Source organism: Octopus sinensis, linkage group LG16, assembly GCF_006345805.1.
Source record: "Octopus sinensis linkage group LG16, ASM634580v1, whole genome shotgun sequence".
Taxonomy (NCBI): Eukaryota; Metazoa; Mollusca; class Cephalopoda; order Octopoda; family Octopodidae; genus Octopus; species Octopus sinensis.
In genome coordinates this window covers 53,685,206-53,702,214 of record NC_043012.1, presented here as the reverse complement: position 1 = coordinate 53,702,214, position 17,009 = coordinate 53,685,206, and the positions used below count along the sequence as shown (strand labels likewise).

Genomic DNA, 17,009 nt, shown 5'->3' with positions numbered 1-17,009 from the left:
TCGGAACAGAGTTGTGCCTCTTAATGAAACTTATTCCCATTTAAGTAGATATGGAACTTGGTACCTATGTGTCTTTGTTACAGAAACATCCCTGTAATAACAAGAGGACTGCTTAATGTTGGATATTCTGGTTATATATTGACAGACATTTTCAACATTATTATATTAATATATTAATATATTAATATATTCCTGTTTCCGAGTCATGAGTACTACACATGAAGAAAACTACTAAATACACGCAGGCATTGAAAGGAAACGAGATAACCGCTTGTTAATATAAAATAGTGTTTAGTAGCAGTTATTAATACAACTTTAGAGGACAGAGAATTCAATTTAAGCGATCAGTACTTGATTCTTTCGTATTTTATTGACGGAGGAAAGACGACAGCCGAAAATAACTTTGCTAGAAGAATGGAGCGTAGAGTCTATCCAAAGCCCCACTAGTTTTGTTAATCCGTCACCTTTTACATATAATGAACAATTGAAACAACAGGTTTCAGTGAAATGTTGAATTATATTCAGAACCATTTCGTCTGTCTTTATTTTCTGAGTTCAAACTCCGCCGAGGTCGACTTTGTCTTTCATTCTTTTGGGGTCGATAATTTAAGTACCAATTGCATACTGGGGTCGATATAATCAACTGGTCTCTTCCCAAAAATTTCGGGCCTTGTGCCTAGAGTAGGCAAGAATATATTCAAAACCTGGGAATGAGTTATTTTATTTATAAACTATACAAAATGTAAACATGGATCTCCAAAATGCACAATGATCATAATATATGTAAACAAAAAATATAACTCTTTAAGCAAAAAATATTTATTTGGGTGAATGTTTCAGTCACATATCGGTATACAATTGCTGGTCCCTAGAAATATGAAATACTTAGGAAAATATATGTAAATTTATGTGATTCATTTAAAAACCAAGCTTATCAATGTCAATCTTCCAGCATGGAATCAGAGTATTCTTTAAACCTGGTTTAAGTTGCAAGACTGTGTGAACAGATCGCTTGTAATGTTTTCTCGGTTCCGTAAGTTTCAACTTCGCTTCGGTTTTATTTTTTGAAGTTTTGTGTTCCTTCATGAGGTGACCCTTCATTGGAATGAACCGACCTGAAATAATAAAAGAAATATATTTTAATATATTCAGGTAGTTTATCAAAAAGAAAGGAATGAAATGAAAAAGAATCGAAAGACAAGATAAGATGGTTACTGACAGAAATAGAGATACAAAGGTAGAAAGAAGAGAGTGAGAGAGAGATTGAAAGAGGGAGAGAGGCAGTGAGAGAGAGATTGAAAGAGGGAGAGAGGCAGTGAGAGAGCGATAGATATATAGAGAGAAAAAGAGGGAGATAGAGATAGAGATAAAGAGAGAGAGAGTGAGAAAGAGGTGAATAAAATGTATTTAGTATTATTCTTGTGCAGTCTTTATTCTTTGAAATGTTGCATCTTCAGAAAATTAAAAAAAAAAAAAATATCAATAAATAAATAAATAAACGCACAGTGACCGAAAGTGTGTCAAAATATAACCATATCTGAACTTTTTCAGGGTTATGAAACGCTGGAAAATAACACCAGATTGTTCTCATACCATTATACATAGAGTCATGCACAATGTTTTAGCTTGCGTCGGGCCTCTTTCGGGTACGCAGTAATGACATGTTACAATAATGAAGAAACAACAATGTATCTCGCTCCGAATGGGACCTGGTACAAGTTATCTCTCTCGACTATGACTTCCAGGTGAAGACCAGGCACATTGATGACAGCCTACCCACAAACTAGGAAAACATATATATGTGGTGTGTGTGTGTGTGTGAAGGCGCATGGATCAATGTTTAGAGCGTCGAGCTTACGCTTGTGAGGTTGTGAGTTCGATTCCCGGAGCGGCTGTGAGTTGTGTTCTTGAGCAAGTGACTTTATTTGCCAAACTGTATCGGCTTTTGCCTTTCCCTTGGATAAAATCGGAGGCGTGGAAAGGGGAGGCAAATATGCATCGGCAAGTGCTGGTCTTCCACAAACTTCATTGCCCGGACTTATGCCTCGGAAGGTAACTTTCTAGGTGCAATCCCAAGGTCATTCGTGACCTGATGGTAGTGGGGGGGGTCAGCATATATATATATATATATATATATATATATATATATATATATCAAGGGAGAAAACTCAGTAAGACCAGACTGATACCTCTTTAAATGATCGACAAGTAGACAGACAGAGATATAATATGGAGATGAATATAGTCAGCCACGTGTACCTGAATCTTCGACTAGAAAACTTAAAGAGTGTGATAATTGTATCATGTACAACACTCATTCTCTTCTTTAAATTTAATTAAATATTTCTCTTTGTAATATATCGAATTAAAAAGTTAGAGGCTAAACCATGCAGAAGACTTCTTAAAAGATAGAAAAGTTGTGCCATTCATGATTATCACCAAGTCAGAATCGTAGAAACTTCCTAAAAGATTTAAGAGAAATAAAATGTGGGAATTCTGTGCAGAATCGTCTATCTCTCATATTCCTTAATTTTCAATTCTAATTTCTAATCTTATTGCTTACCACCCTCAAATGAATGCAACAGTCAGAGGTCACCATCTATTTATTGATGTGCGTCTAACGAATCTGTTAACCATTTAAAATAAACACACACGCATACACACACAAAATCGCTCACAAAAGTTTATATTAATAATGAGCAAATATATAATATATAAACACATTAGTGTCGGTTGCGAAGAAAACTGTTCAGATATTCTATCAACTGACTGATGTGTTTATAGATTCATCGCAAAAGTGATTGAGGTTTCCTGTAATCCGCAGACAAAGCTCAATCAGAATGATACAGCATGTGCCAAGGCAGTATCTTTCGAGGGATGCCTACAAAGATTAGTATTATCTGAGGGTTATATTAAAACACATTTGCACATAAGGATTGAAAGTGCTATCGAACTCGGACTAGATATCCGCGAAGAGGCTTCTTGTTACCACTTGCGCATAATGTACATCTTACTCTCACTTTAGAAGGTGTATATACACATATTTGTACATATGTGTAAACATATACGCACACGCACACACATGCACTCTCACAACACACACATGTATATATATGTATATGTATATAATATAATATATATATAATATATATATATATATATATATATATATATATAATATATGTTCATATATACAGGCGTATATATGTATAATTATATATGTTATATATATATATATATTATATCTATATATATATAATATATATATATATATATATATATATAAACTTACTTGGAGAAAAGAAAAGAAACGAAACGACGCGAGGGCGCTCAGTCATACAATAATTTAATAAATAAAATATATGCATACATACATACATACATATATGTACGTACCTACATCTACATGTATATATACATGCACACACACCACACACACACACACACACACATATATATATATGAGTACAGGACACCCCGAATAGACGTAGAACTCAAGTCCGTTTCCATGTTTGTTTTTATGTTTTCGTTTCTCGTTGTGTTCTACGTCTATTTGTGGTGTCCTGTACTCATATATATATATATATATATATATATATATATATATATATATATATATATATAATATATATATATATATATATATATATATATATATGCATGTATATATACATGTATATGTAGGTACGTACATATATGTGTGTATGTATGCATATATTTTATTTATTAAATTATATATGTATGTATATTATATATATATATATAATATATATAATTTTTATATAATTTTCATCTGTCTTGCTCGCATATTGTTCTGGTGTCCGCTGAATTTTTCTCTAGAGAACATTCTTTTCTTTGTAGTTTGATCGTTGGTGTTCTACTTCTAGCATATAGCTGACCACTTAGTGTTTTTTTTAGCTCTTTAAATATACACATGTATTAACATTCTCTCTGATTTTTCAGATTTTGTATGCTAGGTTACCGGTTTTAAATTGATATTAATTAAATTAATATTCAATTTATCTCCCTCATTATTTAAAAATTAAAATAAATATGTTCTCTAATAGCCAGCATTAACTGCAGTAAATTATTTACTGCAGATTTTGTTTCCGGAATTTTAGCGCGGCAGAACTCAGATATTTGAAATTAACCCCAATATAATCGCTGAAACTAAGTACGTGTGTGTTTTTATACGGAAAGCTGGTGGTTGGTTTTGCAAATTATATTACCTGTGGAACGATCGCACTGACGAGCCTACGGACGAGGGATTACGTAAGTGATTCATTAGTTAACAGGGGAAATCGCCGGTCTGCGAGTAATTCATGTTTTTTTATATATAATTTTCATCTGTCTTGCCCGCATATTGTTCTGGTGTCCGCTGAATTTTTCTCTAGAGGACATTCTTTTCTTTGTAATTTGATCGTTGGTGATCTACTTCTAGCATACGGCTGACCACTTAGTGGTTTTTTAGCCCTTTCAATATACACACTCACACACACACACACACACACACACACAAACACACCACACACACACACATACACACACCCACAACACACACACACCACACACATATATATATATATATATATAATATATATATATACATATATATAAAATCCGTGCGGTCTGTCTGTCTGTGTGTCTTCTAGGAAATCGGGCATCCTCCATCCGATTGCGCTCAAATTTGATATGTAGATACTGATAGTATCAGGGCGTGTACAAGTCTTGAAAAAATTACAAAAATCGATTGCAGGTGAGAATGCGATCGATAAAGCCGTGGGAACGTGCATTTGTAAAATCGCTTTTCTTGGAATAGAAAAAAAGCATTCTTTGAAATAGAAAAAGAAAAGACTATCTTTATTTCTTCTTTGCTGGTGTCTCAAATTTTGGTTAAATCGGTGTTTCTCAAAGGAGAGGCCTATGGGACGGTCGGACAAGTTGTTTAGAAAAAATTTGGTTGAAATATTTGACAACTCAGCACCGTTCATTGGACGGGGGGCGGTTTGCTCATATCTATCTATCTATCTATCTATCTATCTATCTATCTATCTATCTTCTTATATACTCATTTACTCTTACTCTTTTACTTGTTTCAGTCATTTGACTTCGGCCATGCTGGAGCACCGCCTTTAGTCTAGCAAATCGACCTCGGAACTTATTCTTTGTAAGCCCAGTACTTTTTGTATCGGTCAATTTTGCCGAACCGCTAAGTTACGGGGACGTAAACACACCAGCATCGGTTGTCAAGCAATGCTAGAGAGACAAACACAGACACACAAACATATACACACACACACACATATATATATATATATATATATATATATATATACATATATTCCAAGTCCACTCACAAGGCTTTGGTCGGCCCGAGGCTATAGCAGAAAACATTTGCCCCAGATGCCACGCAGTGGGACTGAACCCGAAACCATGTTGTTGGTTAGCAAGCTACTTACCACACAACCACTCCTGCGCCTGTATATATATATATATATATATATATATTATATATATATATATATATATATAGATAATAGATATATATGATATATATGAGAGAGAGGAGAGAGAGAGAACTAGATAGATAGATAGATAGATAGATAGATAGATAGACACACAGACACACAGACATGTAATAATGATAAGGATAACGCAAACTATGCACTGGCTGTCAGGGCTTCTGCTCTTAGCTGATGTAAATTGTTATCATGTACATGATTTGTCCTGGTATAATAGTTGGGCTACGACAAATGTTCTGCTGAATATCACATGTTTGCTTGTCAGTTGTTTGCCCTTAACCAGTTGCGTATGTTCCTTAGTGGCTGAAGATATGTGCGTCCCTGATCACGAACGGAAGTAGTTGGGGAGCATCATAGCCATATGTTGAGAGGGATTCTTTGGGGTTTGAATAATTCCCTTTTGTAAAGAGCGGTGGTTCGTTCCATATCCTTAAACTACCCTTGTTCAGGGACCTTTTGAGTGGGATGTGATACTCCTCATGAAGAAAACACTAACTCGACCCTACCTGCAAGCTCATGCGTTGTTTCTCTTGATATGAGAACACTATGTCGGCCACATATGGTTGTGATGTATGTACCTGGTGTAACCTTATTAGACGTGTAGTCATGATGGGTATACTAGGCTTTCTATATTTGTACCCCAATGTCTCTTTGATGGCATCCACAGCTCTCCGCCTCAATAATGATAATAATGATAATAATAATGATAATAATAATAATGATAATAATAATAATAACAACAACAACAACAACAACAACAACAACAACAACACCAACAGCAACAACAACAACAACAACAACAACAACAACAACAACAACACAACAATAATAATAATAATAATAATAATAATAATAATAATAATAATAATAATAATAATAATCACTAGCAGAAGTAGTTGGGGTAGCATGATAGCCATATGTTGAGAGGAATTCTTTGGGGGTTTGAATAATTCATCTTTGGAAACATGGGTCTTTCGTTCAACATCCTTAAACAACCCTTGTTCAGGGACCTTTTGAGCGGGATGGATTACTCGACCAGAAGAAAATTCTAACTGGGCCCCACCTGCAAGGTCATGCGCTGTTTATCTTGATATGAGATCACCATGTCGCTCACATATGGTTGTGATGCATGTGCCTAGTGTACCCTTATCAGACGGGTAGTCATGATGGGTATACTGGTCTTCGTATGTTTTACCCCAGAGGCACTGTGATGGCATGCACTGTTCTCTCACTCACTCAATAATAATGATGATAACAACAACAACAACAACAACAATAATAATAATCATGAAGAAGAATACGAAGCAACTCACCGATAACTCCAGATACTTTTGGAGAGAATCCATCGTCGTTCATGAGGAAGAAATCTAAATAACCATATTTAGGGCCCATAGGTGCGTATAAGTCCCGTCTGATAAGAAACGTTAAACCAGGATTAATTGTTATTTCCACAAACCTCCCTTTTCCATTCACTTCGCAGGATGCTCCAGCAAAGGCGATATCTGTTTCATGTTTCCAAATCAGGCGTTTACCGTTGAATACTATTTGGTGTGTTGCTATCATTATTTCTATATTGGCAGTTTTAATATAAACTTTACCGATGTATGTTCTGTTTGGACGACCGGGCTTATAACTTCCTGTACCTTCTATAATTTTCGCCGTCACATTGATTTCTGTTGAGAGAAAAAAGATAAAATATTTATATCAACAATAATAATAATAATATTAACAATAGGCGCAAGAGTGGCTGTGTGGTAAGTAGCTTGCTAACCAACCACATGGTTCTGGGTTCAATCCCATTGCGTGGCATCTTGGGCAAGTGTCTTCTGCTATAGCCTCGGGCCGACCAAAGCCTTGTGAGTGGATTTGGTAAACGGAAACGGAAAAAAGCCTGTCGTATATATGTATATATATGTGTGTGTGTGTGTTTGTGTGTCTGTATTTGTCCCCCTAGCATTGCTTGACAACCGATGCTGATGTGTGTTTACGTCCCCGTCACTTAGCGATTCGGCAAAAGAGACCGATAGAATAAGTACTGGATTTACAAAGAATAAGTCCCGGGGTCGATTTGCTCGACTAAAGGCGGTGCTCCAGTATGGCCGCAGTCAAATGATTGAAACAAGTAAAAGAGTAAAAGAGTAATAGTGAAAAATATATAGAAATTCACCAATATCTCCAGATACTTTTGGAGAGAAACCTTCGTTTCATGAGGAAAAATTATAAATATTCATATTTAGGGACCTGTTCCAGTACCAGTCACTGGCTTTCATGGCTTTTCATATTAACTGATCCGAAGTGTTATTATGTACATTGTTTTGTCTTGGTATAAAGATGGGCTACAGCCAATATTCTGATCAATACCACAAATTACTTGTCAGTTGTTTGACCTTAACCAGTTGGGCATGTCCCTTAGTGGCTGACAATAAGTGCATCTCTGATTACGAGCAGAAGTATTGGGAAAGCATCATAGGCATATGTTGATAGGAGTCATTTGGTGTTTGAATAATTCGCCTCTGGAGGCGAGGGTGTTTTGTTCATGTTCCTTAAAGAAACCTTATTCGGGGACCTTTTGACTGGGATGGGCTACTCTAGCTTAAGAAAATTCTAACTGGGTTCCATCTGCAAGGCCATGCACAGTTTATCTTGATATGAAATTACCACATCGCGCACAAATAAAACTATAGACGATCAGATTAATACTGACAAGAGAGCCCCTTGCGAGAAAACAAGATAATAGGTATCAACACTCTAGCCGTCCCAGTTATAAGTTACAGCTACAATATTCTCAATTGGACTGTATATGAAATAATCAAAATAGTCAGAAAATATGAAAAAATAATGACATAGAAAGATAAGATATACAATGTATGGAATGTGGTAGATCTCTTATACAAAAAGAAAACTATTACAAAATAACAACCATAGGACTACAGAATTTACTACTTCTCGAGCAAAGAAAACTAATACAAATAGCCACAAAGCACGAACAACACAAAAAACTGCTTTCAGTTTTTAGCGAAGCTGACAAACACAAAAATGATGTCAAAGTACATCATAAGTAAGAAGTAAAAGAAGAAACAATAAAAGCTGTAAATCAACTGAAAACGAAACTAAATCAGGAACAGCGACGGATCATGATACAGCGATGTTCAAGAAAAGCCCCTTCATAGCAAATACGGGGTTAAACTGAATAGAAAAGTGATAGACAAACCATAATCCCAACAATGGAACATATATAACGCTTATACATGTTTTATATATAGTTATATATATATATTTTAAAAGAATATATACATATTAACAGACATTTTGTTGGATGACCGTTGACTCCTAAATATTATGTATGAACAAAGCTGAGAATTTAACTTACGTAATACTGGATCATACATTAACGTCATTAGTTCTCCTGGTTTTGTAGGCATTTTGTAACATATAGGGTAAGTCACGTTTTTCAGTGTCACAAAGAAATGGGGATCGCCAAAAGAACCTGGAAACATGAAAAAACACAAAGATAGAAAATTGTGAAATTAAATCGCATTAACATAGAAAGATGGATATGTGAATATATGGAGAAATATGAAGCTATAAGTTGGGGATTCCGTCACGTCCATATTTTATAGAGAAAAACTGTTTACTGGCGTGATTAACTATCACCCTACGCGTAAATTTCAGGCCTGGTGCGTATAGAAGAAATGATTATAACAATGAGTTGTCGAATATGAATTTTCTTACGGAAAGATCAATTTTTTTTTTACTTTAAATTGCAGTATAGAAGTAATTTCACTTTTACTAACAGATTCATTACGTTTTGTTTAACGCTGTAATTTAACTCGCAATGCCAGAGGGCGCACACTCTCCTACCCTGATGTAATCTCCAGGGATACAGGCATCCAGCAACAGGACCTCCGTAATGCCATGATGGACCATGAAGTCTGGCGTAGCATGGTAAATTCCATTGTCTCGACCACGGTCGAACAATGATGATGATGAGCATCTGAAAAATTCTTAAAATATATTTAAAGCCAAGGACTAAATCGGATGGAAAGGAAAAACTAGTTCTTAAGGAAGAATATTTAAAACGTATTTAGAATGAACATATTGTGGTACATACCTCCACTAGGAGCGTGCTTGGTTACTGTTAACAGAGAATAAAACATCGAAATATTACTGTTAGCATTATATATATATATATATATATATATATATATATATATATATATATATATAGAAAATAGAAAAGAGTGAAAAAACTACAGAAGGCTTGTTTTATAAGTTTAAAGAATATATTTAAGTCGTTATGTTAAAAGAATATAAAATTTTTCATATAGTAACATAGTTTAAACTATGTTACTATATAAAAACTTTTATAACATTCTTCTACATAACGACTTAAATATATTCTTTAACCTTATAAAACAAGCCTTCTGTAGTTTTTTCACTCTTTTCTATTTTCTATATATCCAACCACCTGCTTTCACACACCAACTTTGTCACCTACATACATATATATATATATATATATATATATATATATATATATATAATATATATATATATATATATATATATATATATATATATGTGTGTGTGTATGTGTGTGTGTGTGTTTTGTAGTAATGTGAATTAGTTATTAGTAAATAGTCTATGATTTTCATTTATTGGAAACAATATAAGTTACACGTACCAAGGTGATTATTTTTAATATAAATAAAATGAAGATAATGTTTTAAAGCAGTATATGTCATAAGTCGATTTATTGTGTGTATTGAAAGAAAGACACTCATAGCCTTACGTTCACTAAGATTCAGACGAATTCTAAACTAAGTAAATGTCTCAATCACATTTTGGTAATAACAGAAGGGATGACGAAAATGTCACTAACATATGTGTGTGTATGTGCATATGCGTGTACATAGAAACACACACGCGTGAAACACACACACACACACACACACACACACACACACACACGCACACACACACACATATATATATATATACGTGTATAAATATTTTTTATTACAAGTGTATATGAACAGAAGTATATCTGTATAGTTTATATATCATTAAAGGCTTATGGCTTCCAATTAATGCTGTTACCAACTGATTTCATGCCGAAAATGCATAGGAAATTTTAACAATCCTCGGACACAAATTCATGTGTATACCGAGGAAGACCATCGCTAACCATTGTCCTTGCAAAATGCCAGCAAAGCCCATGCAGGAAAGCATTGAATCAGCTGTTGGATTCACCCGGATTCTTGTCCGCGGCTTCAATCTTCACCGACGAACCCTCCTACTTGACTGGACATCGCAGTGTCAGGTATATTGGAGCGTCATACATGCATACATACATACATGCATACATACATACATACATACATACATACATACATACATACATACATACATACGTACATACATTCACAGACACACAGATGTGTGTATGTGTATATCTTACACACGTACAAAATGCAAAACAAGGTGGAAAGAATTAAGTTTCTTTAAATTAAAGTTGGAAAAACCGCTACTCAGAGTTTCAAGTTCGCGTTCGTCGGACAATTGTAACACAAAATGGAATAAAATTGTGATGGTACATATAATATATGTGGAGGCACATGGCCCTGTGGTTAGAGCAGCTGACTCGCAGGTTTGAATCTCAGACCACGTGACGTGTGTATTTATGACCGAAACACCTAAGGTCCATGCAGCTCCGGCAGAAGGTAATGGCGAACTTCCGCTGACTATTTTGCCACAACTTTCTCTCACTCTTTCCTCCCGCATCTAGCAGCTCACCTGCGACGGATCGGTGACCCGTCCAGGTGGGGAACCTATACGCCAAGGAAACCGGGAAACCCGCCCTATGAGCCGGCGTGGCTCGAGAAGGAACAAACAAACATATAATATATGGTTTGATATAGTTCAATTTGACGAATAGGAATTTGAATTTGTTTGGGTATTTTCGATATTTACAATACAATATATTTTACTGTTCAATTTATACAGTCCGGACCAGCCTAATCGTTAGTGAATACAAGAGACTTCGTGTTTTCAAAATTACACAATCAAATTCAAATACGTATTTGTCAAATTGGAATATTCCATGTACCATCATAATTTTGTTCCATATCATAACTGTGAGACCAACGGGAAACACCAAACAGCAGCTGTCTTGTGATGTTTTTAACAACAACAACAACAACAACAACAGCAGCAGCAGCAGCAGCAACAACAACAACAGCAGTAATAATAATAAGGATAATAATAATAACTATAGCAGAGGAACTTGTCTGTTAATAAATATGTCTGTCCCACAAGATCAAATTTTCACATGAAAGGAATACGAAAAGATCTCCCACTACAAAGTTCTGCAAGTTGAAGTCACAAAAATGTGGAAGCTTAATACTACTATAATACCAGTGGTAATTTTTGCGTTGGGAATGATAAAGAAGTGAGCTGAGAAGTATATTAAGCAACATTCTGGTAACTCCAATTTCCGTGAACTACAAAAGATTACCTTGATGTGTACAGGTCATATACTAAGGAAAGCACCCCATCCCCAACTAAATTGGAATAAATGTGGTGATAATTTTAGAATGTGTACCAAAACAGAGTGACCTTGCTACACTTGGCCTCCGAGAATGGCCGGCAGTAAGACACCTGAAATAAAGTTACAATTGAAGGAAACCATAAATAATAATAATAATAATAACATCAACAACACCATATACACATACAACGGGCTTCCTCATGGTTTCCTTCTAACAAGTTCACTGACACAGCATAGATAGGTCATAGACAACTTATAATTAACTCCTCAATGCTCCCGTTGTCTTTCACCGTTTCAAATGTTTAAATGAGTTTCAAGGCATCTACTATTATAGATTCCATTGATTAATTCTCTCTCATTCAAATTTATCACAAATGTATATGGCTGCATAAAGTATGGAACATCTGAAGGTGTATTTCTGTGTTCGTAATTATAAACTTAGAGATTGCACTGTAAAGTAAAGCTTGCAGACTGGATTTAATATACTGTAATTGTAGTACTTACTGCGTTTTTCAACAGGAGCAGACTCGTCTGCAACGATCTCTTCAACATTTTCTTTTTTTTCCGGTTTTACGACAACCATCGATGTTAAAGGAGTCACAAACTTATACTAAAATTACAAGAAGACGTACATTCAGAAAATCCGATTTTGGGGGAAAAACACAAACTGAGCAACCACAGCAGAATGGTGTCTGTGTAAGTGTTGATTGACATAAAGAACGGCTGGAGGGGAAACTCTTGACAAAATCAATCAGGTGGCGGGTCCAAGATGTATTAAAATACATATTTACCGTTCAATTACCTGTTGATAATTATCGCAGCAGTTACAAGGTATTTTACAGTTACATATTTACCCTTAAATTAACATTTAATACACGTGCCTAATATATATATATATATAAGAGATTTATCTATAATAATTATTGTGGCATTTACCGTTAAGTTAGCTGTTCATACATCTGCTTCTATTTGGATACTTTATACTGCATACACAAATATAAACATACTACGTACATAAAACTGCTTACAAAAATAGAGATTAATGTATAATTTCTTTCTATGTTCATAATTTTTTGTTTACAATATTGAAAAAAAATATACCAGCAAAGAAAAGACGTAGTCTCTTCAGATACATGTATAAAGCAAGGAGGATTGTAGAAAACCGAAGGCGAGAGGCTGAAGACAGAAGCAAGATGAGATTTTCTCAAGATCAGCAAATGCATGTTGCAGCAATCAATGTTTTAATAATGCGATAGAGGTCCAATAGAATAGCCCTCAAAAACAGACTACGTACAAATACGTTCTTCACAATCCCTGAAGCTCTTTTCAGATATTATCCGTTCCATTCTTATAAAAATGATAACTCTATCTACATAGGTGTGCTAATCACAAATTGTCATTTCTGTAGAGCTTTAAAATTTTCATATGAAACAAATGGTATGTGCTGCTCAGGCGGTCAGGTAACATTGCTAGCACTACCAGCTCCTTCCCAATGTTTTATGGATCCTCCAGAAGGCACTTCCATCCAGTCAAAGGATTTTCTCAACAATATCGGGCAATTCATCTTTACAGTTCAAATGACATTGTTTACTGCATTTAAGAAGATAGTTGAACACGAATTTACGCCGACGCCAAAGGCTCATAAGGGCCGGTTTCATTGGCGTATAGGTTCCCCACCTGGACAGAATGCCGGTCCGTCGCAGGTGAGCTGCTAGATGCAGGAGGAAAGCATGAAAGAAAGTTGTGGCGAAAGAGTCAACAGAAGTTCGGCATTACCTTCTGCTGTTTCTGTGTTTCTCTCATAGACATACACATCGCCCGGTCTGAGGTTCGAACCCGCGAGTAAGCTACTCTAGTGACTTCACCATGTGCCTCCACACAAACACACACACACACTCACTCACTCACACACACACACACCACACACACACACACACAGATATCTGAATCTCTCTCTCCCTCCCTCTCTCTGGATATATATATATATATATATATATATATATATATATATATATATATATATATATATTATATATATATATATATATGCGTATTCCAGACGAGAAAGAAATATTTCGAACGCAGGCAAAACAGCAGTAAGATTAGTTATTATACTCTTCTAAAATGGAAAACATTGTCAGTAGACGTCCACGGGACTGTTCTGCCGAATTTTCTCCCAATACGGTTTATATGTTCTGGAAGACGTGCCAAGATGAGGTATAGGATGGTTCTCTATGAAATTTCATTCAGGAAAATGCTGGTTGTGGAATTATTCCAAAATTCCGTTCGACCCTAGCGAAAATGAGGAGGGCATATAGAACGAACAATAATAGTAAATTTCACACACACATGCACCCACATACTTCGTCTATAAAAAGCATTGAAAAATACAAGTCAAATACCGTCGTTTGTACGTGTAATTTCTGTCAAGATATTTCTTTATATAAACCGTTTCACGGAAAGTGCAGGTGCGTGAATTTTGTTCATAAGTTGGGTCCATGATATGAAAACGGTTATATACCTCTACTGTGGATTTTCCAAAGTTCTATTCATATAACAATGATATGTCCTTTATTGTGTAGTGGGGGGGATGCGTATGATTCCATATTGTTCATATTCGAAATAGAAGGCGGAAGAAAGCACAAGACCAAGTAGTACGAGGTGCACGTCCCTTTAAAGCAGTCCCACGATGTTTGGGAAAAAGGATTACAAGAGTTACCATCAATAACAGATATGATTGTGTCTAGGATAACATTTCTGGAGAATATTCGCAATAAATAATGTGCTGGCGGCTATAGAACAAATTGCAAGCTGCCAAGAACTAGGAGGTCGTGATGCCGTTTCGTGTTTTTCATTCCTTTACGTAACTAATGCATTTACAGGAGGCATTAATGTTACAGCATCCTAATTGTCTTGTAAAGACGTTCAACCCATCTGACAAAAGTAATCATTAATTGCAAAAGAAATTTAATGAATGATTCTTACAAAGTAAAATTGAACGTTGGGCACTGTTTCGATTATACTTTGATGCCAATTAATATCCATTGCTCAATTAACAAGCTTGAGAGAGACAAAAGCCTCATGAAATATATTCCTTTCTTGAACAAAGAGATCGTAAGTAAAGTTTCCAGTCTTACCTTTAAGGACAGTTCAATCGCACGATTCTTCAACTCATCTTTCTCCGTTTGGTTCTCACTGGCTGTCATTTGATCTAGAATCTGTTTGATTGTCAGATATGCCCACAGTTTCTCTGGAATGCTTTTTATGTCTTCATCAGACAACAAGCTTTCTCTTTTGCCTTCATCAGACAATTGGAGCGCTTCAGTTGTTTCTTCAATATCAACAGCGCCAGAACTTGTGCTGCCAACAATATTCCATGTAATTCTTGAAGCGTCCTTATCCGTCAGTTTCCCAGCTATTACTGCTTCTGTACCGTTGAAATATCTGTGGAACTGATTATTGGTTAGCGTATCGTTATCAACCTGTAATTAAGGCAGAAATAAGTGTACAGTATATTCTGAAACAATACACAAACATATATCGGGATGCTCCAGATCAGCTCCAGCAAAATATCCTTAGAGAGACAGTATTGTAGCAAAACTGCTCTACATAATGAGCCCATCAAATATCAATTCTTTCAAGAGAAAACACTCTCTTACTTATATGACCTTCTAGCCAGAATTTTAGTGTAGTGAGGGAGCAATTGAGAGCACAGGACCTGCTGATTGTTTTGATAAAAAAGTATAAAATGATGTATTAAATAACGATATAGCAACAGAAAATTGTTCAAAACGATGATTAAAATATGACGAAGCAAATGATTTAATAAAATGGCGGCAATTACTAACTGTAAATAGCGCAGCCGGAATACACTCTGTTTCGAAATATATTGACGGATTGTCTCTAAGGAAAGCCATAGGCGCTTTCAAGAAAATAATGTCACTAGAATATGCAAATATTGAAACTGAATTCCCATACAATATTTGATGCCTTGAACATTATTATTATATTTCAAGAGATTTTTTGTAAACGAGGGTATTATAGAGAGGTATTTAAAATGTAACTTGTTCATGATTTAAGAATGGAAAATCTTAAATAAATATTTACAACAGGAACATTAAATATGATAATATGAATAATATAAAATCTATGATCGACGTACATTACCAAAATATTTGAATTTTACATCTGTCATCAACGCAGCAGCTATTTCGTTGTAAAAATTCTTCAGCTGGAGGGCAGGTTTGTATGATTCATAGATCTGTCGGGCTACGGCATAGTTCTGTAGAGATATTCTCTCAAGCAAGTAGAAACCAGCGTCGGCACCAAAAGCCAGAGAAAATATAGGAATTTTTTCTCCGTTAGCTTCAGCCACATTGTGCAGGATTATACTTCTGGTCATTTCGCCATCGTTTGGTTCGCCGTCAGTTAAAAACACGATTACTGGAGATCGACCTTCTGACGTTGTATTCGATGACATAAAATCGAGACCATCTAAAAGCGCGCGATTAATATCAGTACCTGTTAAACAAAATACAAAATATAGATAGTAATACAATGTATATAGCAATTCACCTCGTTTTCCATCATAGTAACAAGAATATCCAACGGAAGCTCAGTATATAAGTAATCAACAAGAAGTCACGTTTAAAAAAGAATACAGCCAAAAGAATATTATGCTCTAAAGTTTTCCAAGGCCATAATCAGTAAATTATGGCGTTGTAAAACTTTAGCTTACAAAGTGTACTAAATAGAGTACTCCTGCACCTACTGTACAAAGTGTACACTAGGCACAGGAGTACCTGTGTGGTAACAAGCTTGCATCTCTACCACATGGTTCCGGGATCAGTTCCACTGAGTGTTACCTTGGGCAAGTATGTTCTTGTATAGCCTAGGGGCAACCAAAGCCTGTGAGTAGATTTACCAGACGAAAACTG

At 35.4% G+C, this 17,009-nt stretch overlaps 1 protein-coding gene across 1 annotated transcript in view; it reads right to left on the bottom strand.

Moving 5' to 3' along the window:
* Positions 1 to 852: 852 nt before the first annotated feature.
* The window catches only part of LOC115220377 (inter-alpha-trypsin inhibitor heavy chain H3), an 80,527-nt gene continuing 64,370 nt past the window's right edge, over positions 853 to 17,009 (bottom strand). The window contains exon 13 of the mRNA XM_036510125.1: positions 853 to 1,115. Within this exon, the coding sequence (XP_036366018.1) occupies positions 919 to 1,115 (197 nt within the window). The 3' untranslated portion in view covers positions 853 to 918. The remainder of the gene's footprint in view (positions 1,116 to 17,009) is intronic.